This window comes from Cheilinus undulatus, linkage group 17 (assembly GCF_018320785.1).
Source record: "Cheilinus undulatus linkage group 17, ASM1832078v1, whole genome shotgun sequence".
Lineage (NCBI taxonomy): Eukaryota > Metazoa > Chordata > Actinopteri > Labriformes > Labridae > Cheilinus > Cheilinus undulatus.
In genome coordinates this window covers 24066068-24089349 of record NC_054881.1, presented here as the reverse complement: position 1 = coordinate 24089349, position 23282 = coordinate 24066068, and the positions used below count along the sequence as shown (strand labels likewise).

The following is a 23282-nucleotide window of genomic DNA, read 5'->3' as shown; positions in this document are numbered from 1 at the left end:
CCTTGCCCAGACACGTGATATCGGGGCACCTTGCTGGAGCCAGACCTTTCAACCCAAACAAGCTACATGGAGCCACACCTTTGTGGAATCACCACCTGCAAGGATGGTTATGTTGGAAAAGAAATTTGAAATTGTTCCACAATTTTTAGATGCAGTTTTTCACAGATTGGTAAAGCTGGTATTAGAGAGACTCTGCCTCTCTTAAAGGATCCATTTATACCCAGTCATCTTACTGACCTGTTGCCAGTTAACCTCAATAGTTGCAATGTCCTCCATCAGCTGTTTTTCATTACTTTTCCAGCTTATTGTTGTCCCATCCCTACTTTTTGGAGATGTTTTGGTACTATCAAATTCAAAATGAGCTAATATTTTTCATGAAATGGTAAAATGCCTCACTTTCAACACTTGATATGTTGTATTTTTTTAGTTTTTTTTTTTTTAAGAATAAAATATTGGTTAATCAGATTTGCAATAATTGCATCCTCTTTCTATTTACATGATTTGAATCTAAATGTCTTGACAAACTGTTGGATCTGATGTTTAAATTTAAATTAGCAAGAATTCAGCTGATTGGTGTCAAATAGGACATGTCACCCTGCAAAAAACAGGAGTGCAGACTTGGTAATGTTTAGTGAATGGGGCTCACCAAACTAGGGATGGGTCTTATGCAAGAGGGGTTATGTACTTCAGAGAGGAATTTGGGTAAGAGAACATGCAGCCAATTGCAGACAAAAATCTTAGTCCATGACAAGTAAGTAGCAACAAACATGAGTGTGATACAGCAACAGAACGGCAGCTTCCAGTAGGTAACAATCTGTAGCAGTCATGTGGTATTTTGTGATGTTATTAGTTGTAATGTTTTTGTGCAGAATTCCACATATTGTACTTTTAATGCAACTCCCTATTTATAAATATTTTGAGCTAGGATAGCAGCATATGTAGCATATTTTTTAAGAAATCTGTTGGACTAAATGAGTGACCTGAAACAATCAGTCAATCAGCGCTCATTTGCTTTCATCCTCACAGCCAGTACACAATATATTTCTCTTTTTAGCCTCAGAAACCATAATTTGTTGTCTGACCATGACTGAGGGTGCCTGCCAATATTTCCAGCTCCCAATAGTCAGAGGAGTTCTGATAACAGATTACTGATATCCTGCCCAACGCCTCATCTTTCATTTTCTGTGGTTACAATCTGATGGCTTAATTCTGATGGAGTTGGAGCTGAGAGATGCCATCTATGGCCTGTTTTTATCTTCATTCATATTCAGAATCAGTATCTGTGAATAAACATTTATCTCGACTGGGCCCATAGTAAAGCACAAAGGAAGAAAAACCGCATGAAGCTTCAATACTGCATGGGTTTAGACTTTATGTTGAACAAAGGCTTAGAGTCTTATGACTTAAACTATGATGATGCTCTTTATACTCAGTTATGTGTAATAGGATTAAACATTCACCAAGTTTGAATTAATTCACATATTACAAAATGAATGTATATTATAACTAAAATGTACAGGGGTCAGAGTGTTTCTCATTCCTGCAGGCAGTCAAATTAGCACACCTCTCAGTCTGAGAAAATATGCATTTATTAACCCCTTAAACAACACACTGACATTTACAAACCACCAACTTTCTGCATTATGTAGTGTTTTGTCAGGTCATGGCACTTTCCAAGCTTAATGCACCTCTGGAGCTATTGGGAATATTCTTTTTCTCCTCCATCTAGTGGCCAGCCATTGTGGGAACATAAAGGTTGAGTAAACACACTAACTCTTTCAAACAGTATTGTTTTAAGCAGTCTGCCTGCAGGTGCAGCTTATCAACAAAGTACTGTTTAAGCCTGAATTACAGGTCAGGCTTCCCGACTGGCTAACAACAGCATTTTCATAACTATACACTCTGAGACCACTTATCTCTTTTCCTTGCAAGTCAACAGAAGGCATTAACAAACTAACACAAAAGGCAACTCAAACTGCATTATGTCGTGCTCAGTTACATTAAAAGGAGGTCATAAGAGTTTTATTTCCGAGCCAATAAAACCAGTCCAACGGCAGGACAGTTTGCATTTTAACACGATTTAAAAGCAAACACGCTAGCACCAACAGCAGGGCAAATGCAATGATCTGGCAACATGTTAAACTGCATGGCTGCAGAGCAAACATACATGGGACACAAACTTTTGTTATTCTGCATGTCATGATATGGTCAGGAATGCTAAATCAGCAATCAACTGACTTGAGAAATCCAAATCAGAAGAATCAGAGTTAGGTTTTATTGCCAAGAACATTTTCACATACAATGAATTTGACTTGGTGTATGGTGCAAATCAAGTAACATAAAGAAAGCATAAAAGTATTTAAAAGCTATTAAAAAAGATTATATATATATATATATAAATTAAGGGATTCGATTTAAATCATTTATTTGATCCGAAATGAAGATTCAGTTTAGACAGGAAGTAGGTTGTTTTCCCCTGAGCGGTGGTGGTGATGTCATATGGCAGCATAAATAAAATAAAATGTGTTTTTGTTGCTTTGACGAGATTATTCATGGTTAAAAACTAAATAATGTCATCACAGCATAACTTTACAATGGACCATGATATTGCTGACCTCTAGGGGCCCCCAGTTTGGCTGGGCCCCAGAAAGCTCTCCCCCTCCTCTCCTCTCCTTTACCTCCTCAATGGGGATTTGTTGGAAACCACTGACCTGGGACATGGATAGAAACAAAAAAGAAATATCTTTTTTTTTCTCCCTTTTTGATTTATTATGTGATGTTCTGAAAAAGCTGGCTACATAGGGTGATTGTGCACAGGTCAAACTGGATTTGAGCTGCTTTAATCACAAGACTCCTTAAATGACTCTTCTTTTTAGCTGAGCAAACAACTAACAGCCTCCAAATTCCCTTCAGGCATTAGTTTATCGAGGTAATCAACACATAATCTGAGTTTTCTACTTTATAATTATACAGTCAAAGATCTGTCACAGCTTTTCAAAAAGTTCTAACATAAACATACTGAAAATAACAGTCAGTTACACAACACACCAGATTTACCTTTGAATATGACATTTTGAAAATATCAGACATACAGTGTGATGACAAAATAAGAAGCAAATAACAGCCTACAAATAAGTAAGGTTTGAAACAATGGCAGACCCAGTATGTTTGAGTGGCAGGGGGACTCAAGGGCATCTGATGTATGCGATGGGCCACCCACACAAATAAATAGTTCTTAACATTAACAATAGCTGGAAACTCTGGTTAAAATTAAATGTTTCTCTGAAGAGATTATGCCTACTCTATCACTTTAATAAAAGAGTTGAGGAATCATAACTTAAAAACAATTTATTTCTCACTGGTAAACAAGTGAGGATCAGGTTTTGTTCATTGAGAGAGCACCCTAGAGGGCACCTTATCTTGATTTTTTTTCTACTAGATGGGAACCCTAGAGCCTACTTTATCTTGTTTTTGTCATTGAAAGGGTGCTGTCGAAGGCACTTTATCCCATTGTGTCCATAGGAAGGGCACCTTAAAAGTTACTTTTTCATGTCTATGCTGTAAAGTTATCCTATTGGTCACTTTATCATGATTTGTCCACCCTAAAGCAGTGGTTCTCAACCAGTCTGGGATCAGGACCCATGCCTCCTCCTTGATGAAAAGTCAGACATTCCTTAAAATTGTCACTAAAAACCAATTCAGTCAGGAACACTCTCGTCATAGATTTAAACCATTTATTGCCAAATGGAATACAGTTAGAGTTGGCGTTATAGCTCTGCTTTTCAGAGTACTCCCTGGGTTAGCCAAGCAGCCTGCTTAGGCTTTCCAGGGGAGTGCATGCAAAATCCCCCACATGGGTAAATACATACATAGAGATTTGATAGGATACAACATGCAGACTTAATAGGAGGAGGCTGGGGTGGAGGAGGCAATATTTCAGACAGCAGCGACGGGGTAGCATAGGAGTAGCAGGGATAAGTGAGAGTGGAGACGTAATTTAAATACACCGCCTTATTGCTAAACACACGCTGTGATTGGTTGAGTGGGGTTGGGAATAGTGATTCGAACATCAGCCTGTCAGCTGATAACAGCTGGGCGTATGACTTCCGTGTCCTGCATGAACTTACGTGAACTTCATATGTTTTGAAGAGGAAATGGGGCAGCTGGAACTTAAGATGGCACCTTGGATGGCACTTTATTATGATTTCTGGACTGGATGCTGGTGAACTGAATGGAGGTAGCTGGGGAGGAGGAGGGTTACATATGACTGTGATGTCACAAGGAGCACAGATTCTAATCAGACCATCAGATTTTGTGTTTTCAGATTTAGGAGGACCACTAAAAAACTGTGTGGGTTAATTTAACATTTGTGGGGTTTCAGATACTCCAGATACGAAAATATAGGGGCAAAATAATGAAGTTTTTTTTTCATGATGATCCCTTAAAAAATAAATCCAACCTCATTTTACAAAATGGATTCGGTATCACTCTCCCATTTCTATGAATTTAAAATCGATCAAATACGAGATGCTCTTCCTTTAAAATTTGAATTTTAGACTGAAGCAAATCTGTTCCTTCAATATATTTTAACTTAGAACAAAGTAAAAAGGTCAAAAAGTGAACAGCAGTTGAGGCTAAACTTGAATGAATCCTTAATCTGGTAGTCTCTGAAGCCTCACCTTGTGTCTGACACTGAAATTTTCCAGTGACAGAGAAAAGCACAACGTCAGCGTAAAACTTGAGGGGAAACAAATATCAAGAGGAAACGTAGAGAGTGGCAGGTTTGAGGGAAAGGAAGAGAGCAAGCAAAAAATAGCAAGACAGGCAGATTTAGTTTGAGGGGCTGTAGGCAAGATGAATGCAGCATGTGTATGAAGTGTGAAGCAAGGCAGGAATCATAAGAGGAGAGGAAGGGAGGGAGACAGACAGGCGGGAACAAAAAGGGGAAAATAATAGTTGTCTAGGAATAAATGGATATAGAGAACTGTCTGCTGTATAAGAACAAATGGGCTTACAGTAAGTAAGTACGTCTGTCATCAATAAAAAAATATATATTGCAGACGTCTTAGTGAGCTTCAAGAATCTCTACCTAGTGTGCAACCTGTCATATGTTTCCCTATTTCTGCTGCTTCTGACACACCACTTCTGTCTTCTTTACCTTCGCTCTGAACCCACACCTGCGCATGCTTTCTGTGCAAAGCCGTGACTGTGTACGTCTCGCGCTCACAGCCTCCTCTTCAGATCTGAAATGAGCTGTTAAAGTAACTGCAAAGCCAGACGGGTGCCTGCAGCTATCTCAGGGATGAATACAACTATCCCATTCCAAACACCTTTAATGTCGCCACGGCACGTTCGACTTGCTACGCGGTCCTATCGTTTCATTTTTCTTCAAGGGATAAACACTATTATTTCTGTTTGTAACTTCGCAGCAAAAAAAAAAAAATCATAAGAAGGGCAAAACATTCATCAAAAAAAAATCCATTTTCCAAGAATGAAGGCATTAAAAAAAAAGTCTTGGGTTTTTCAGAACTGGGTTCAGTTGTTTGCAACACATTAGCAGATAAATATAGATTACAGAAGCAAGACGCTGGAAGTGAAATAAATCACCTCTGCTGTGATGTGTGAAAGTCTTGCCACATCTGTGGTGGCAGGATTACTATGAATTCAACACTCTGCATAAGCAATGTTCGATCCGCCAGGCCCAGATGTGTAATACTGGGGAAATTTGATATAGATTTGATCTACTTTTAAAACTTTGATTTCAGATTTGACTTGACTGCATAACAATTATAGAAATGCATTGCAGTGTAGTACGGTTTTTACTTCTAGTGCTCATGTACTTCTCCTGAATTCCCAATAAATGAGAAAAAACAAGTCAGTGCAACTCTTAATAGTTCATAAAATACAATAGATTGCCTTAAAATCAACTTAAACTAATATCTCACCCATTTTCTGAAACTACTTGTATACATCAGGTGCAGTTTGCAGTTTTAGGAATGCTCAGCTCCCGAAGACATTTCTCCTGAAGATGTTTTACCATTTTATTGATATTATAAATCAATCACGGTTGATATAATTTGGCTCTATTCACAATAAAAATTACAAAAAAAAATCTTTACATTTCAAAGTTAAACCAGATTTCTACAAAGTAATGTAAAAAAAAATATGTATTGTAAAATAAGTGACTGCATAGATATTCACTTGGGGTGTCCTTTTGTCTTCATGGAGTAATGGTAGCCAGGACTACTATCTGATGAACCAGGAGCCTATCTGATATAACTGTAAGCCGGCACATTTGTCAGAAGGCTTAAGACACCTCACCTCCTTCTCTTTGTCTTGTTAACAGTTTGATCTACAGTTAGTTTGAGACCCTGCTTTCAGTACGGCAGCCGGCACAGACTGGACCCAAAAGTCCCCCTCAATTACCAAATGGCTGATGTCACTAAGGCTTTGTCAAGTAATTTTGCAGTCTTTACTGTCACTGTGACTCTGCCATGGCAGCAGTAATATCAAGACATTAACCATTACAGCTCTGAAAATTAAGAATTTCTCAAGATTTGAAAATTTGCCTGCTCTATTGTCCTTTTTTCCCGCTTCTCCGCTTCTCCGCCTCTTCCCCATGACACATCCTCCTTATATTATCTCGTATTTGTTTTGTTTATCATTTTAACTTCATGTCAGTATATCAGAATGACAGCAAGCACCCTCATACAATACAAATAAATATACATGGAATATTTTCATTTTAAATGTTTAAAGAAAACCTGCCGTTTCCTGTTATTCCATTCATTACCATATGTTCAGATAAACTCACCTTATTTTACTCTTTAGGTGACACTGTCGCATACTCATGAGAAGATGAGATTATTTGAAACCGATTTTAACAATTTTTTCCCACTCTAAAAAAAATTGATAAATATGAAGATGCAGTTGTTATGCAGCTGCGTGCCTCAAGTGGACATTCACTTCAACCCTGGAGGTTGCCACTCAGATTAAGTATAGTTACGATTATGTATGAAAATGCTTGGTTAATATCTCTGATAGCATTGTTGTTTAAGCTGGTGTAGCTGATTTTCCTGTTAGTATAGAACATATGACTTGATGTGTGGTGAACTGTACTTAAAACCCTCCAAAAGATTTCTTCCATCCATCCAATTTCTCTCGCTTATCCAGGGCCGGGTCGTGGTGGCAGCAGGCCAAGTAAGTGAGCCTAGACATCCCTCTCCCCAGCAACATTTTTTAGCTCTTTCTGGGGGATCCTGAGGTGTTCCCTGGCAAAATAAGATATTGCCTTCAGCTATTCCTGGATCTCCTCCCAGTTGGCCTGAGAGACCATCAGAGGTGACAAAGAGGTGTCCTAACCAGATGCCTGAACCACATTGGCTGGCTCCTCTGTAACACATGGAGAAGCAGATATCAAAGCTCCTTACCCAATCTTTTAGGCTGAGCCCAGCCACCCTCCTGAGGAAATCTAATTTCAACTGCTTGAACCTGCGATTTCATTCTTTCGGTCAAAGCTGATGACCATAGTGAGGGTTGGAATGTAGATCAACCAGCATATTGAGTGTTCTGCCTTCCCGCTCAACTCCCTCTTCACAACAGTCCGGTGCAATGTCTGCAACACTGCTGACCCTGCACCAATCCACATGTCAGTCTTACAGTACATTCTACCCTCACTCATGAGCAAGACCCTGAGATATTTGAACTCCTTCACTTGGGGCAAAGACTCGTTCCCCGCACAGAGGGCTCAATCCATTATTTTTCAGCAGAGAACTATGGCCTTGGACTTTGAGGTGCTGACTCTCATCCTACTTTGCACTCAGCTACAAATAATCCCAGTGCCTGCTGGTGATCCCCAGGAGAAGAAGCCAAAGAACCACATCATCTGCAAGAAGCAGAAATTAAATTCTGAGGTTGACCAACCAAAAACCCTCTTCCCCTGGCTGCACCTTTTGATCCTGTCCATGAACATCACAGACAGATCTGGAGATTAGGAGCAAGATGGCAGAGGCCAACATGCATTCTAGGTTGCAGTGGTCTTCGGACCCTGTGTTCTCCCCATATGACCCCACATGCGACACGATCGTAAGCCTTTTCCAGGTCCACAAAACACATGTAGACTGGATGAGCAAACTTCCATGCTCCCTCAGGAGGCTCTACAAGGGTAAAGAGCAGGTCCACTTTCTCATGACCAGGACGAAATCCTCATTGTTCCTTCTGTATCCCAAGTTTGACAATCATCTAGAGTCTAGTCAAAAAGATTTTTCTGTTTTTTCCTGAGTGAAATTATAGTTTTATTTTACCTAATACCTTAGTACTTATTAAATGTGTCATTGTCTGCACTCACCACACCTGTGCTGTAAGCTTGATCAGTGGATCTTATCAGGAAGTTCATTAAAGGGACACAATTGCTGATTCAGGTGCGTCATAACATTATCTCAGAGGGATAACCACCAAAATTGCAAATGATTAAACAGATAAGAGGGAGATCAAAGTCGTTGTGAGCCAAGACAAGTAATTTCTATCTCCAAGTCAGCACTTGAAAAACATGAAGAAAAACCACTGCTGCTGAGCAGCTAAATGGACGCCATTCCTTTGTGGAGGCTATAGGAACAATGCAGTGTAGACATAAAGCCCCCCTGGCCTGTGCTTAAAGAGAAACAAGAAGGCTGGGTCAGAAAAAAACAAACCAGCATCTATAAACCACACTCTCAGAGCAGCTGGAAGAGGTAAACAAATCACACAAAAGGTTTTAGTGGTGCTTTTGTAGAATCACACACCTCTGAATGAGAATGTGAAAACACAGAGAGGAGCTCTTACCGTCACTACTGGAGAGACAGTGAGTCAGCAAAGAGTGCAGGTTTCCCACTTAAGATGTTTGAGACAAGTTTCACACTCTTTTTAAGCTTTATGGTGGTAAAAACACTTGTCAGCCATATCTCAGTCTTAATCTTCTTATTGTGAGCTAATAACCAATCCTGGGGAAATGATGCTAACTTACTGTTCGCCAACCATCTGCTTATCTTTAGCGCCAACTTGTCAGATCATCCACATATGGTGTCTTCTTTTAAAAAGAACATGTAGGCTACCACGGTGCCAAATTCAAGGTTTGAAATCTGCTGTTCTAAATCCATAAGGAGGCATCACAATGGCTGATTTATGATTTATGATCATGCACTCATCTACTGCTACCTAATCCATTGTCATGGTATTGTGTACGTCCTCAAAAGGTTGATCACATGACATGACCAGTAGTACAACTATAACACCTTCATTGTAGATTTTTAAGCTCTTTAGAGGAATCCTCACTTTTCCATTAGTTTGTGGTCAAACTTTTAATTGGATGAGAAAAAAATATGTGAAATTTGAAACACAATTTGGTTTTGGCATTAACTGCATGACTTCTCTCCTGTGTGGACATTTTGAAACATTTGCTTGAAAGTGGGGCTGTTATAACCTTTCAAAGCAGATGGGTGCGCCCGTTTCCATGTCTCTCACTGGCGAATCCATCTTGCAAAGCTCCCATCTGAACCGTTTGTGCCTAGTTAGAAAGTGACAGGACCAATCAGCCTCGAGGGGCAGTACTTTCGGGCACGGCAGAGTTGTGACATAAGCAAGCAGCTACAAGAGGCTGGTGCAATTACGGCAGAAGACATTATTGTGGATGTTGCTAAAGTGCCAGTTTCATCAGAACTTGACGACATTTCTTTGTTAAAAGAAGAAAAAAGAACAGCAGGGAGTGGTTTTCTTTTCAATAACAACAAAAGTCGTGTACTGACATGTCTACAGTCACCATGGTTCACGTTATACAGTTCTGTATGGAGTTTTCTCCTTCGGTAGTGGCTACGTCACGTGTTTGTTGCTCAGATTGGCCCATAGAGATGTGACGGACAGAACCTTCATCCAATCACCCTCAGGGTTTTTTTTCAAAGGCTCTGCCCTTTCCCAGCCACTGTCTAAGGCAGTCAGTGTTTACATGCAACCCTGATTTAGGTCAAATAGAACATTTACTGTTTTTTATTGCACTGATTGCATGCTATCTAGTCATTTTACACTTAAGGGCTTTGAATGGCTCATTTCACTTTAAAGAACCAGACAACTCAGTGTACAAGTCAGCAGTAATCCTCACCTTTTGATACCCATTTCATTTATTCATTCATTCATTTTGTTTTTTCTTTTTTTTTCATAAGTTGAAAATTACAATTTCAGTTGCATTAATATATCTGTCTCATTATCTATGTAACTGCAGTGCATTATTTTCTTTCAGAATAAAAACAGGTTTCATCCATATAGGAACTAAAGTACCCTGAGATAAGAAAACATACAAGTAACTAAACTGGAACTCCTGAAAAGGACAAATGCTGTGAGATTAACAAGGGATCATTGAACTCAAGTGAGTCATTTTGTGCATGCACTCCTGCATATTTCTCAATGTGAATTAAACAATGAACAGTGTTTTCCACAGAATAAGCCCTATGAAGCTGTTGTCTACCCCTGAGTGATGATTCCAGACCACATTGGTGCAGCAACAGAGCATTTATGTACATAATTATACTGGAATTCAAGATCAGAATGATAGCTCTTTGCACTGTGGACTTAAACAGTTTCGAAAGAAAAGTAATGGATTTTTAAAAAGCCAATTAAAACTGTTAACATTTATCAGCAGCATACTTCTAACCAACCTGAAAGATTCAGGGCTTTTGAGAAGACATTTGGTACTTAAGTCCAGCGAGACACTGGTGGACTCAGAGGAGGGGCGGGGGGATAATTTTCCCCCTTTGTGCCCAAAAGTTTGAAAGAATCACCGCACAGGTGCCCTTTAGTATGCCACTAGAGTAGATAAACAAAATAGTGCCATTTTTTTATCTCTGAGGGGACAAAATTTGCAAAAGTGACCAATTTGGTGTTCTTTGTGTGCAAAATTTGTTTACATGCTCTCTAAGTGGGCAAAATTTGAATAAGTGTCCTCTGAATAGTCAAAACTTTACAAAGTGCCCACTTAAGTGCCCTCTGTGTGAACAAAATTTACCTTAGTGCTTTCTAAGTGGACAAAATTTGACAAAGAGCCTTTATTGGTGCCCTCTAAATTCACAAAATCATACAAATAACCCACCGAAGTGCTTCCTTCCTTGGTTCCAAAACCTGGGGTCAGGTGCCAAAGATCTCAGAGGGGGTGCAGGGCCCTGTCTGCCCTGATGTTGGCAAAATTAAATCTTTATATATTTAGAGAAAAAAAATTAAGTATAGAAGACAACAGCATATTCAAGCCACCCCTGAAGGAAAAAATGATTTTTTTAAATTTTTTGTTTGGTTTTTGAGGACACAAACTCTAAATTTTAAGAATATAAAGTTGTATATATACAAGAAACCAAACTCTGAGTTTAGTCATACATTAACATGATAAAAACTCAAAATATCCAAGTGTAAAAATCTGTAAATTTTGTCATCATCAAATAAAAGATTGCAGGTTTCTAGTTGTAAAATTAGAACATTGTAAAGTCAAACATTTGAGAGAAACCTTACCTCATGGGAAGGTTTGTATGGTTTTTATACCATTTTTAACACTTTTTCCACACAAAACTCAAGTTCCATCATTGATTTGAAAGAAAAAGAAGCTGCACCAATTAGAAAAAGATGCTAAATTACCAGGTTCCTAGGATTTATGGACAAATCTACACAAGAATCTGGCTCAGAGGGGGTTGTAGCAAAAACGTGGGCTGAAATTTGAGATTTTCTGCATAATTTCTTTATCAATAACATTACATCTGAGATCATTTAAAAATTCAAACACTTCCCAAGGAGCAGACAATTATGCAGTCACCATGTCTTGAGAATTTCCTTTTATTTCTCCCACCCTCATCCTCCCTTCCCATTATCCTTTCTTTTCATCAGTTAAACCAAATTCTAAACGTTTTGTGTGTTGTATACTTCTCATATAAATTTGCACTCATTCACCATGTCGACACACTATTAAGATTAATTGACTTCTCTCTCTTTCCAATTAAAAGGATGCCTATTCTTCTGACAAAGCTCTATGTCTGTCTCATTAACACAAAGACATCTTTCTTCATTTTTATGCTCTTTTTTCAAAATCATAGACATAATCTTAAAATGCACACTGAGCTGTGCTGGCAAGCCATGACAGCGGCGAGTGCTGCAAGAAAGCACAAGGTACTTTGTCTTAATGAGCTGCCATACAGTCTGAGCTCCCCTCCACCTGTGAGCTCTCATCTCTGCATCCATCTCGCAACTTCTTCTTGTGCCTGTCATCTTTTGTCTCTCTGTGGCTGCCTATCAGGTTTTTATGTCCTCATATAAAAGTCCCTTTAGAGTACCTTTCCTCCTTTTCTGCTGATCAGACCACATAAAGGCAGCATTGTAACGCCTCATCTACAGCCCATTTCCACTTGTACATTTTTATCCATTTGCAACTACACCTTCCAATAAACACCTGCCTCCATCTGTGTTAACCCGTGAGAAATGTAAGCGTGTGAAACCAGTGACCTTGTCTCTTTTGGCCTACATTATCAGGAATGTGCCATAGAGAGGGTCCACTAATGCACACTAATCCTTCAACACAATGACCCCAATCCTTTAAATCTGTCAATAGGGAAGCTGATGCTCCAGATTAGAGATCCTGCTGTAATGATACTGAAGAACTCGGCTACTATCTTGCTGTTTGTAAGACATTATGTGGTGTACAATGTTGCTGCTTCATAGCATGCCAAGTAGCATATAATGCCATTTCATATTATGGAATTAACTGAGGGTGTTTCACATTAGCCACATTGTTTTTTGCCATGCCACAGCATGACTACTCCCCTCACATCATTAACATTGTTCCATGCCTCAGCACACTTGTGCATATACACAGTGTGATACAGTAGGTGGCAGTATGCACACAGTTAGTTTAAAAAAATCCACCTAGAAGAAGAATGAAGAAGAAGGAACCACGGTACCTTTTCCCTTTCACATTCATTAATGCTCTGAGAGGGCAATGGAGACCATCCTGCAGGCAACTGTGGATGTTTTTAATATTTTTGAAACACAAACAGCAACCCGGTATGTAATTCGCATCTGCAGCTCAGAGGATTAAATGGGCCCATGCTACACTGATGCCATGGATATTTTACAGGACAGGAGATTTTTAGAACTGCTTTTGCAACTCTTATTGCTGACAAGAGGCCGGTACTCAAGTACAGATGTAGTCACATCTTTGGGACCACAGTAAATTAGGGCCTGTTTCCACAGCCAGCGTTCATTCTCAATGTAAAGCCTGTGCTTTACATTTCCAGCGCTACAAACCACCACTAAATGCTACTGTGTCGCATGTAGTGTTTCAAAATAACTACAAACTATACCTTAGATTGTGTTTTTCATTCTCAAACGAGAAAGGAGTGTAAAAGATGAGCTCTGTGGCTTTGGGTGCAAACTGGCAGTGAGAAAAGTATGTAGAATGTTTGCACTTAACTATCTATTTATTTAAAAAGTGGCCATTCATGTGTTGTATATTTTTTTAAGGTCTTACAGTCTCCAATATTTCCTGAAGTTTTCAAAGCCAAAGAAATTCTTAATTTTTAATTTTGTTAAGGGACATTGTTGTGAGTTTAACTTCCCAATACTGCTTGTTTTGAGTTGCACTGAAAACCCTGATAGCCTTCAAGACACCAAATAAGTTGACTTTCCTTAATACTCAAATAACTATGTACGAGGTTTTATCAAGTGGAGTTAAATTGTTGTTTTAAATAAAGTCAACTTGAGTGTTGTTCTAACCTGGTTACCTCCAGCTACTAGACAGCGGTGTGGTTCAGTAAGTTGGTTGCCCAGCCCTAAGTGATTACTTGTCTACATTAAAGCTGTAGTTTCTGAGTAAATAGGTCACATTTTAAGTTTTAAGTATAGTATTCTGTAACTTTTTTTTTTGTGGTCATTGTTTTCAAATTAATTGACAATCATCTCTTGATCTGCAGAGTTTTCCCAGAATGCCTTTGGGCACTACACTGACAAAAGGTGCACACTGAACCAGGAAGTCCTCTTCCATTGTGTTCAGTATACCATCCGTTATGTATTGTGGTTGCTGCCCACAGGTGGGATCTCTCTGTATTACCCAGTAACTAAAGGCAGGCTCAGACTACATGATTTTTTGGTCAACAGCAACTTGGTCAGACTATGGGATTAAAATCTTGCTCTGTCTTGGCTGACGACCTATCAGTAGATTTTGTCTTAAAAAAGTTAACCCAACTTAAATGACTGAGTAAAATTGCTGTGATGTAATTTAAAATGGCTAAATACCTGCTATACATGGCGGATTTTATTGGCCAAACTTGCCTACTAGTATGAAATGTGCATTGGTTGTTCTCTTCATTTAGTCATATGTACTTCTTACTTAATCTATCAAGTGTTAACTTAAAAGTATCTTTAGTTTATTAAACTAAAGTGCACAGCACTAAACAATCATTTGTAAATGCAACACACAATATCTAGTTCACTTTACTGAAGTCGGAAAGTTGTGTTTTCTTGATTTACATGATTTTTTAAGTAAAGTTTATTAGTTGAGTTTTACAGAGTGACTGTAATGTGCACTTCTGCATTTACTCTGTCGGCGAGGCCACGGCACCTGCACATTCTGGCAACCAAGATCAAATGTACATTTTGGGACACTTCCAGCGTGAATGTGGAAGTGCACCTTCAAGTGCATTCTCCCTCCTGATGAGAAATATGTGAAAACTAAACATTGGTTTTCTGTTCACTAAAGACGTCTTGTGGGGTGCCATTTTTATTAACCAGTCCTCAATACAAAACAAGAAGTAAACATTGGAGATAGGCAAAGCTGGGGTGCTGCCTGTGTCAGGACAGGATTACTTTACCTTGTTTTCATGTTTTCTTTGTGATATTACCTTGAAAAAGTTGAAATGAAGCACCCAGATCTTATTTCCTTCACAGGGCTGTAATGAAGCCCAATTTGATTTTTTTTTCTTTCCTAGATCAATAGATGAAAGAAGAAAATATGCCAGAACGATCAAATAAGATCAAGATTTCCAACCAAAAGCAAATTGAGACACTTTTTATGACTCAATGCTGTCATACACATTGCAGCTTTTATAGGATCATCATTACTGTCAGAATTTTTGAGTTCAGCATTGGCAGTCTTGAATGATAGAGTGGGCTTCAATCAAAGATGCTGGAGCATGATGTACTGCGGAGACTGCTCTGAATCACTGCTTATCTCTAAAGGGAGTTTGTTTACTTTTCCTGCAGCTGCCGGACAGATAAATCGACTGGAAAGAGCAGAGAGTTTATACACATCCAGAAAAAAAAAACGCTGTGGGCCCCGTAGGTAGAGAATTTGGGAGAAAGTTATTAAAACTGCATTTATCAAGGCTTTAAATCCACCCGATGCTGTTGTGCAGCAGGGAGTGACAAGGCCCGCCTCAATATCCACAGCTGCCAATTCCTGAGGTGCGGAGCATCAGATTATCTGGGCTTCTTTAAGATGGGGATGCTGTTTATACATCACAGCTAGCTGGAATGTAATTTTGAGAGGTGTAGCTGCGGTCACCTTAGAGACAGGGAAAAAAGAGGAGATAAATGAGGAATGAGTTATCATACGCTAGCCTCCAACATCGGAAATGCTTGTAATTCTTTTGGGACAATGTAACAATACACAAAATGAGAATCTTTTTCTACTTCTCTCTTCCTCTCTGTGTGGTTATTTTCTGCAGCAGCTAGGTCTCTCATATATTGGCAGGCATTTCAAATGCTGAATAATATTTCCCTGAATGACATCAGCCTTAAATCACACAGAAAAGTGATTAAACATAATTAAATCCCCCCTGGGACAGAGCAGAGCTTTATCCTAATCCAACCCATTCAGTCTGCTTTCATATGAATGGTACTTCACAATTTCAAAGGCAAAAAAACAATCAGTGAATTTCATTGAATTGCAACTATAACAAATGTTTCCATTTGTTCTTTATTGTAGGGATTTCAGAGGAAATACACATGACATTTTGGTTGAAAAATAAGACGATGTTACATAGAAAAGACATCATCCTTTTTCATTCACACATGAAGAATTTTAGAGCAGAATATGCATTGCTCTGTGTCAAGAGACTAAGATTAGACTTTTATAAATTTTAGAACCAGGCTCCCAGGCGCCCAAGGTAACTTTGTAAAAAAATTCAGAAACAATGTCCACGTGCACAGACTAAACTCTGCACAGACTATATTTGCATAGCATGCATTTGATTTGAATAAATATCCTGGTACAGACTAAGATGACAGATTGCCCCAAAATAACTTAATAAATGTTGCATATTCTTTTGACAAATTGCACAGACTCTTCAGGTAATCTCGGGAGGAAAAAAGTACAAAAGGCTGGAAAAGAATAGAATTACTTACATGAAATAATCCCTCATGTACTGCATTTACCCTTACAGCTAAAAATATCTGGAGCCATTCCTACAGGGGCAACAGAATAGTACAAAAAAAGGTTATGAAAATGTATCTGTTAAAACTTAGAAATGTTAGTATAGATATATGTATATTTACAACGTCACATTTGGAGAAAGAACCCATTTACAAAAGACACTTTAATTTAGAGGAATAATCAAAGGAGCTCTATTTCTGTTGTATTTACAGGCTTTCACCAAGCAAAAACTCCTTTAATATAAAATGTCCCTATTTCCATAGCTATAAATACAATTTATCAATCAAAAAACTTTATTAAGCTATTCTACACCATAAAATGATGTGTATGTACAATAACTTGTTCTTTCTCTAACAACCCCAAATCCAAAAAGTTGAGGCACTGTGTAAAATGTAAATAAAAATAGAATTTAGTGATTTGCAAATCTCACAAACTCATTTATTCCAAACAGAACATAAACAACATCAGATGTTCAAAAAGACATTTTACCATTTTATGAAAGATATTAGCTCATTTTGAATTTGATGGCAGCAAGACATCTCTCCTCTTTAGTCTGAAGGACTTTGGTGTCCAAAAGGAATTTTAAATTTGGATTCATCTGACCCCAGAACAGTTTCCATTTTGGCCCAGAGAAAACTGTGGCATTTCTGGATCATGTTTACATGTGGCTTCTACTTTGCATGATACAGCTTTTCATCATATGTACCATAGATTTTACATTGAGGATTGTTCCTCAATTTTTATACAGTTTTGAGCAGATTGGTTAACCTCTTCCCGTCATTACTCCTAAAAGACTCAGCTTCACTAAAATGCCCCTTTTATACACAGTCATGTTTCTGACCTCTTGCCTATTAATCTAATAAGTTGTGAAAGCTCACCTGCTTGTTTTTCATTAGTACCACCTACTTTTCAGCCGTTTGTTGCTCTGTCCCTACTTTTTTTTAAATGTGTTGCAGCCATCAAATTCAGAATAAGCTATTATTTTTCATTGAATGGTCAAAAGTCTAAGTTTCAACATTTGATATGTTGTTTATGTTCTATTGTGAATAAAATATAGGTTTTTGAGGCAAATCATTGCATTCTGTTTTTATTACCTTTAACACAGCGCCCCAGATTTTTTGGAAGTTGGTTTAAAGTTGAGTTTTCTTAATCTCACCAAACTTTGAAGAACCACACAAACTACTGAGGCTCTCCGAGTGGCTTAACGACAGGCCACGGCATGTCAGGCAAAGGTGTGTGGGGCTCCACAGGGGCCTGAACTTGCTGCGCCTGCTGATTGGCCCAGTTCAATTCCACGCCATTCTTCTTTAGTGCAGCCAAGTGCTTGATGTCCAGTGTGGTGAAGGTGGTGAACTGGACCTGGTTTCGCTTACTTGTTGGGGAATGAAGCGGCTCACAGCGATGAGGCCTAGCCAGCAAGGTAGCTGAACGATTGGCCATCGGGTCGATTGGTTTTATCTGCTGCTGCTGTGAGCTGGACCTGCTGCGCCCTAGGGTGGCAGTTCTTTCAGGGACATTGGTAGTACTCACAGTGGGCAGGGTCTTGTGGCCACCGGAGTCCACGGAATGGCGCGGCTCCAGGGGTCGATGTGGTTCACGTTTTAGCGTCGAAACCTGAGGTGGAGGGCCTGGAGGATGAGGGTTGCTTTGGTTGGTGCTTCCCAGCCACACCCAGTCATGCTTGTGATCCTTCGGAACCCCCATTGGGACTGGACCAGCCTGGATAGGGGACTTGTTGTTGCGGAAACAGAGGTTATATGAAGCACAGTTGAGTAAAAATGCCAAGATTGCTATGCAGGAGACCCCCACCAGAGCATACAAGCAGATTTCCAAGTCTGACATGGCCTTGAATGTCCTGATCAGGTCACTCTCAATTACTTTTGGACTTCTTGGTTTAGGAGGCTCTTTTCTTGAAATGTCATTGTTGGAAGGTGAACTGGGGCTGTCGAACATGTTCCCAAAGCTTTTCCTCTGCCCTTCTCCTCCACTGACTACCCCCATTGTTGGAAATATGGGTCTGGCTGTGCCTTGAGGTGCATTTAAACTTGGTCTGGTTGTTGTACTTGACGGACTGACAGAAAATGTGCTACTTCTTGATGCTCTGGTTGTAGTTCCAATCCACACAACATGTGGTGGCATATTTCTGACTGATGTAGTGGTGGTCGTTTCTGTTAGGGTGTTTCCTTGCTGAGCTGGTGCTGTGCCTCTGAATAGCCATTTATCCATTCCTGTCATTGCACGCTGTGTTGTCCCTGTAGTTCTAAGCTCAACCATTTCTGATCCGCCTCCATAAGAGCCTTTATTTCCATCAAAACCTCCAGCTGCTATGACTCTGCTGGCACCCTGGAAGTTGATGCTGAGGAGACCAGTGCCCACTGCTAACTTACTCTTCCTCTTGGACTTCTGGCATTCCTCACAGATCCTCAGCTCCACTCGAACCACCGCCCCTTTCCCATCACCTTCACCCTGTGCAACTACAAATGTGGACCGTGGGGTGCGTCGCACTGTGGCCACAGCTTCATCTGGTGTAGAGACTGTCAGAGAGTAGATGCTGCGGTCAAACAGCTCCAGAGGGGTGACTGTGCCATCGCTGAACTGAATCCAGCAGGTCACTACAGCTTCCTGAAAGAAAGAAAAAACACAATTTAGAAAGAGGGAAATACTGGAGAAAAGTAAAAGGAAGGTACAGTTAGAAGAAAAGAGCGAAGAGAGAGAGATGGAAGTAAAAAAAAATGCAAAAGAACTGAGAAAAAAATTAAATAATAAAAAAAATGTAAATGAAGAAGGAAGGATGGAAGGAAGGAAGGAAGGACACAAAGACAGGACGATAGCAGGAAAGGAAGGAAGGAATAAAGGAAGGAGGCAAAGAAGCAAAGCTTGAAGGAAACAAGCAGGAAGGAAGGATGGAAAGTTGGAAGGAAGAAAGGAAGGACATAAAGACAGGAACAATAGCAGGAAAGAAGAAAGAAAGGAAGGAAGGACACAAAGACATGATGTTAGCAGGAAAGGAAGGAGGCAAAGCAGCAAAGATTGAAGGAAGCCAGTAAGGGAGGGAGGGAGGGAGGAAGGCAAAGACTGTTAGAAGGGAAGAAGAGGAAGCTGGAAGGAAGGATGGAAGGAAGGAAAGCAGGAAGATAGCAGAGAGAAGGAAGGAAGAAGGGAAAGAAGGAAGGAAAAGAGGAAGGATGGAGGGAAGCAAAGACAAGATGATAGCAGGGAAGGCAGGAGGGAATGAAGGATGGGAGGAGGATAGCAGGCATGAAAGAAAGAAAGAAAGAAAGAAAGAAAGAAAGAAAGAAAGAAAGAAAGAAAGAAAGAAAGAACGTAAGAAAGAAAGAAAGAAAGGTAAGTTTAGCCAAGGAAAGGTAGGGGACAGAAAGAAAGGGATAGAGGAGAGCACATAGAGTGATAATAGAGCATTTAAAATAACACATTTAAAAAATCAGGTCAGAACTCATGCAGCTAATCAATATTACCCCCTGCCTTCACTGAGAGTCATATTCTCATGATTGTTAAGAACACTAAATTGCCCTCACTAATCTCTTTATGATTGGACTCGGTAGGATGCTATTGTATCATAGTTCTCGTAATAGTCTGAATTATAATTGAACCAACATGGATAAAGAGAGCATAATAGACTTTATGGGTCATTATAGGTCAAACTAAGAGCAATATTAGCCAATCCAATCACATTATTACACAATGACCCATTTCCTGTTTCTAATGTGAACCACTGGGCCACAAACCTAACCCATATTTTGGATTTGAATTCATTATGAATAGCCTTGAGCAGAAACATTAACAGCTTGCCATGAACCATACAATTAGCTGGTCATCTGTACTGGCATGGTTCTAACAGTTTGTTATTGACAGGCGCTGCAGCAGAGACATGATGGTAACGTGAGCTGCCAATCCAGCAGATGTGGAAGGCCTAATTGTTGCTGCATGCCTGTGTCAGAGAGCTCATTTGAACCGGGCAAGCTGCCGTGGCTAAATGAGCAAGTGAGCTTTTAAAATGATCATCTGGGCGCCCTGTCTGCCTCTGCAGCACGCTTACATGGAGCAGTCTATGCAGGTCGGGGCTGTGAACACAATGAGTTCACATACAGAGAGGTAAATATTATTACACCCTCCAGGTCACTGTTGAGTCAATGCACTTTATATGGCATATCTTGTAATTCAAAACCTCTACAAAAGCCCATAATATGTTTTTGGGAAAATTGACTTTTAGAACAAACATGTCAACATAAAAGTTTAAAGGGTAATTTTAAGACTCCATACTCGGGGGTTAGCAATAAAGTTGTTTTGAATGATATTACTCATGGCCCATATACACTTTAGCTTTTGCCTTAACTGCACTTAGAGTTGAACTTGGCTGGAGAAAACTTAAATTGAGTGTGGAATTGTTGTACTTTCCTACTTTTCTGCTTTTTGTGCTATCGTCTCTGAAGATTAGGTTCTTAGCAGCCTTAGCTTTGGATTTCTGAGTGTTTTTAACAGTTTAATTTCACAGTTTCACAGGATCCTGACTGAAAAGTATTTCGTACATCTTTGACAACCATGTAATCATATGAGAAAGTATTTGAGGACTCTCCCTTCTCTCCTGTCATGATCAGCTCAAAGTGATCAAGACATCTTATTGGTCAGAAGGTGGGAGTTTCATTCAGATTGATCTCTTATTCTGACCCTAACGTACTCTGTTAACTAAAATGAACTACTAACTCTATCAAAGAAAATTAACTATGAGGTCCTAAGTTTAAGAAACCAGCTGCACCATAGGAGATATTGTGTTGGGATCTGCAGATACAAGAGGAATGCTGATAAAAAGAATGTGAAATTAGTGAAGGATCAGAAATAAGTTTCATTATAATTTAATTCAATCTCCAGCTACGAGATCCTGACATTTCGCTCTATTTCCTTCTTTTTATACAAAGTTGCATCATTTCTTTGAAGCTACTTCCTACCTTCCTTTTTTCTTTCAAATTTAACCTAATACATCAAATTGAATGTTTCATTGAATGTAATACTTTATGATTATTTTTTCTATTCACAGGTCTTTCTGAACTCTTAATAAGGTTTTAGCACAAGAGCTGCTACCACAGACTGATGCAAGAAAATGGCTGTAATACTTGACTTAGTGGTACTAACAATGAATTCTCCAAGTGACTATTCATTATGAAACAGTGGCTGTCAGAATGTTAATTTTCAATTAATATATGACATAAAAAACATCACAAATATAACAGCAGACTCTTGTGTTTCCTTTTGTCCTGTTTGACAATGAGTATACAACATTGATACACTGTTTTGCTTTGTATTACCATATTTCATTGTCCAAGTACAAATTAAACAAACCCATGCCAAGATGTTCAGATGTGCTCTGGACTGTATGGGTGTGACTAATCACATCTGATTGACACCTGAATGGCCTACTGGCAAAACACAGTTTAACTGTGAACAAAAACCAAAGTCGTACATTTAGAGGGTAAATGTGGATTAGGCTTTCATGTGGCTTTAAAACACAAGTCGATAAATAGGCTGATGCCTGACTCTTGTTCAAAGGAACAAGGGCAGTAGTTTTGTTCTCAGGGTAGATGGTTTAATGTCAAAACTAAAGCTAAAGTATAAGGCAAAGTCACTGGACTAAATATTTTTGTCTTCATTGTCTAAAACTATAAAGGTTAAAAATGACTAAAATATGACTAAAACAAAAAGTCATTTTAATGTAGAGATGAAGCCAAATACTTAATTTAAAGTAGCTGCAAAAACATTAACAATGCATGGGATGTGCACCCAACTACAGACTATTTTAGTAGGAAAATGATTGTACGTATATGGTCCTCCAGGACTTTGGATCCCACGAGGGGTCCAGGCAACCCTAGAGGGAGCCTGTCTGCTCTGACTTTGTCAAAATTAGATGTACATACATATTTTTAAAATCATGATTAGAAACATACTGTTTAAAGGTGTATTAGGGCCAGTGTAAAATATTAAAAAAGGGAAGCTAATCGGCTAATTTTTGAGCAAAAAAGTAAACATTCTGTTAGGAAGAAAATCTATTTTTGAGTTTATACAGTTGATTTAGAAGAAAACAAACTCAGAATATCAGAGAGTAAAAGTTCTAAAATTTAATTTAGAAACTCAAAAATTTCAAGTTTTTGAAATAGTAAATTTATATCAGTGTAAAGTAAAAAACTGACAAGAAATAAAACTGAAAACAGTGGTTTGATTTTGGACATTAATATTTTGGAAATTCTTAGTTTTGGTTGATGTACATTTACAGCATTGTTAAACATTTCTAAGAAGAATTTTAGTAAATTAACTTTTGATAATTTTGAGTTTACAATATTTTTCTAGAATGGCTCTGTTAGAGGGAGAGTGGCTCTCTCCAAAGGTAGTTTTTAGCAAAATGAAATCAATATGAATCATATATCGACTAAGTACAATTGCGCTTTGAATGTGATTTCATTGAAGGCAGTTTTGGGCATGAGCCTCGCAATTCTAGTGAAATCTCATCTCGCATGAATCTGCTACAAGGAAGCTGGACGCTCAAAACCTGTTGCGTGTTGGTACGGTTATGATTACATCTACAGCGGTTGCCTTAATAACTTTGAAGAAAACACAAAGGCAACGGATAATAGTTCAGAGGCAAAGTCCATATGTATGGCAAAAGCCATGTATAAGGGTGTAAGTATGATGTTAAGTAAAGTCTCGTCTCCACTTCTGTCCGCACGTACCTGTCCTGTACGTACATGTTGTCTCGGAGTTACTGGTCATGTGACACTGTACGTCACATCTTGTGACTTGTAAAAGCGGAAAAAGTGTTTCCATTACACTTTTGTGATATACTTTT

At 39.0% G+C, this 23282-nt stretch overlaps 1 protein-coding gene across 1 annotated transcript in view; it reads right to left on the bottom strand.

Annotated features, from left to right (window-relative positions):
- Positions 1-17606: 17606 nt before the first annotated feature.
- The window catches only part of LOC121525517 (transmembrane protein 132D-like), a 64234-nt gene continuing 58558 nt past the window's right edge, over positions 17607-23282 (bottom strand). Inside the window, exon 10 of the mRNA XM_041811552.1 lies at positions 17607-19051. Coding sequence (XP_041667486.1) covers positions 17609-19051 — 1443 coding nt within the window. The 3' untranslated portion in view covers positions 17607-17608. The remainder of the gene's footprint in view (positions 19052-23282) is intronic.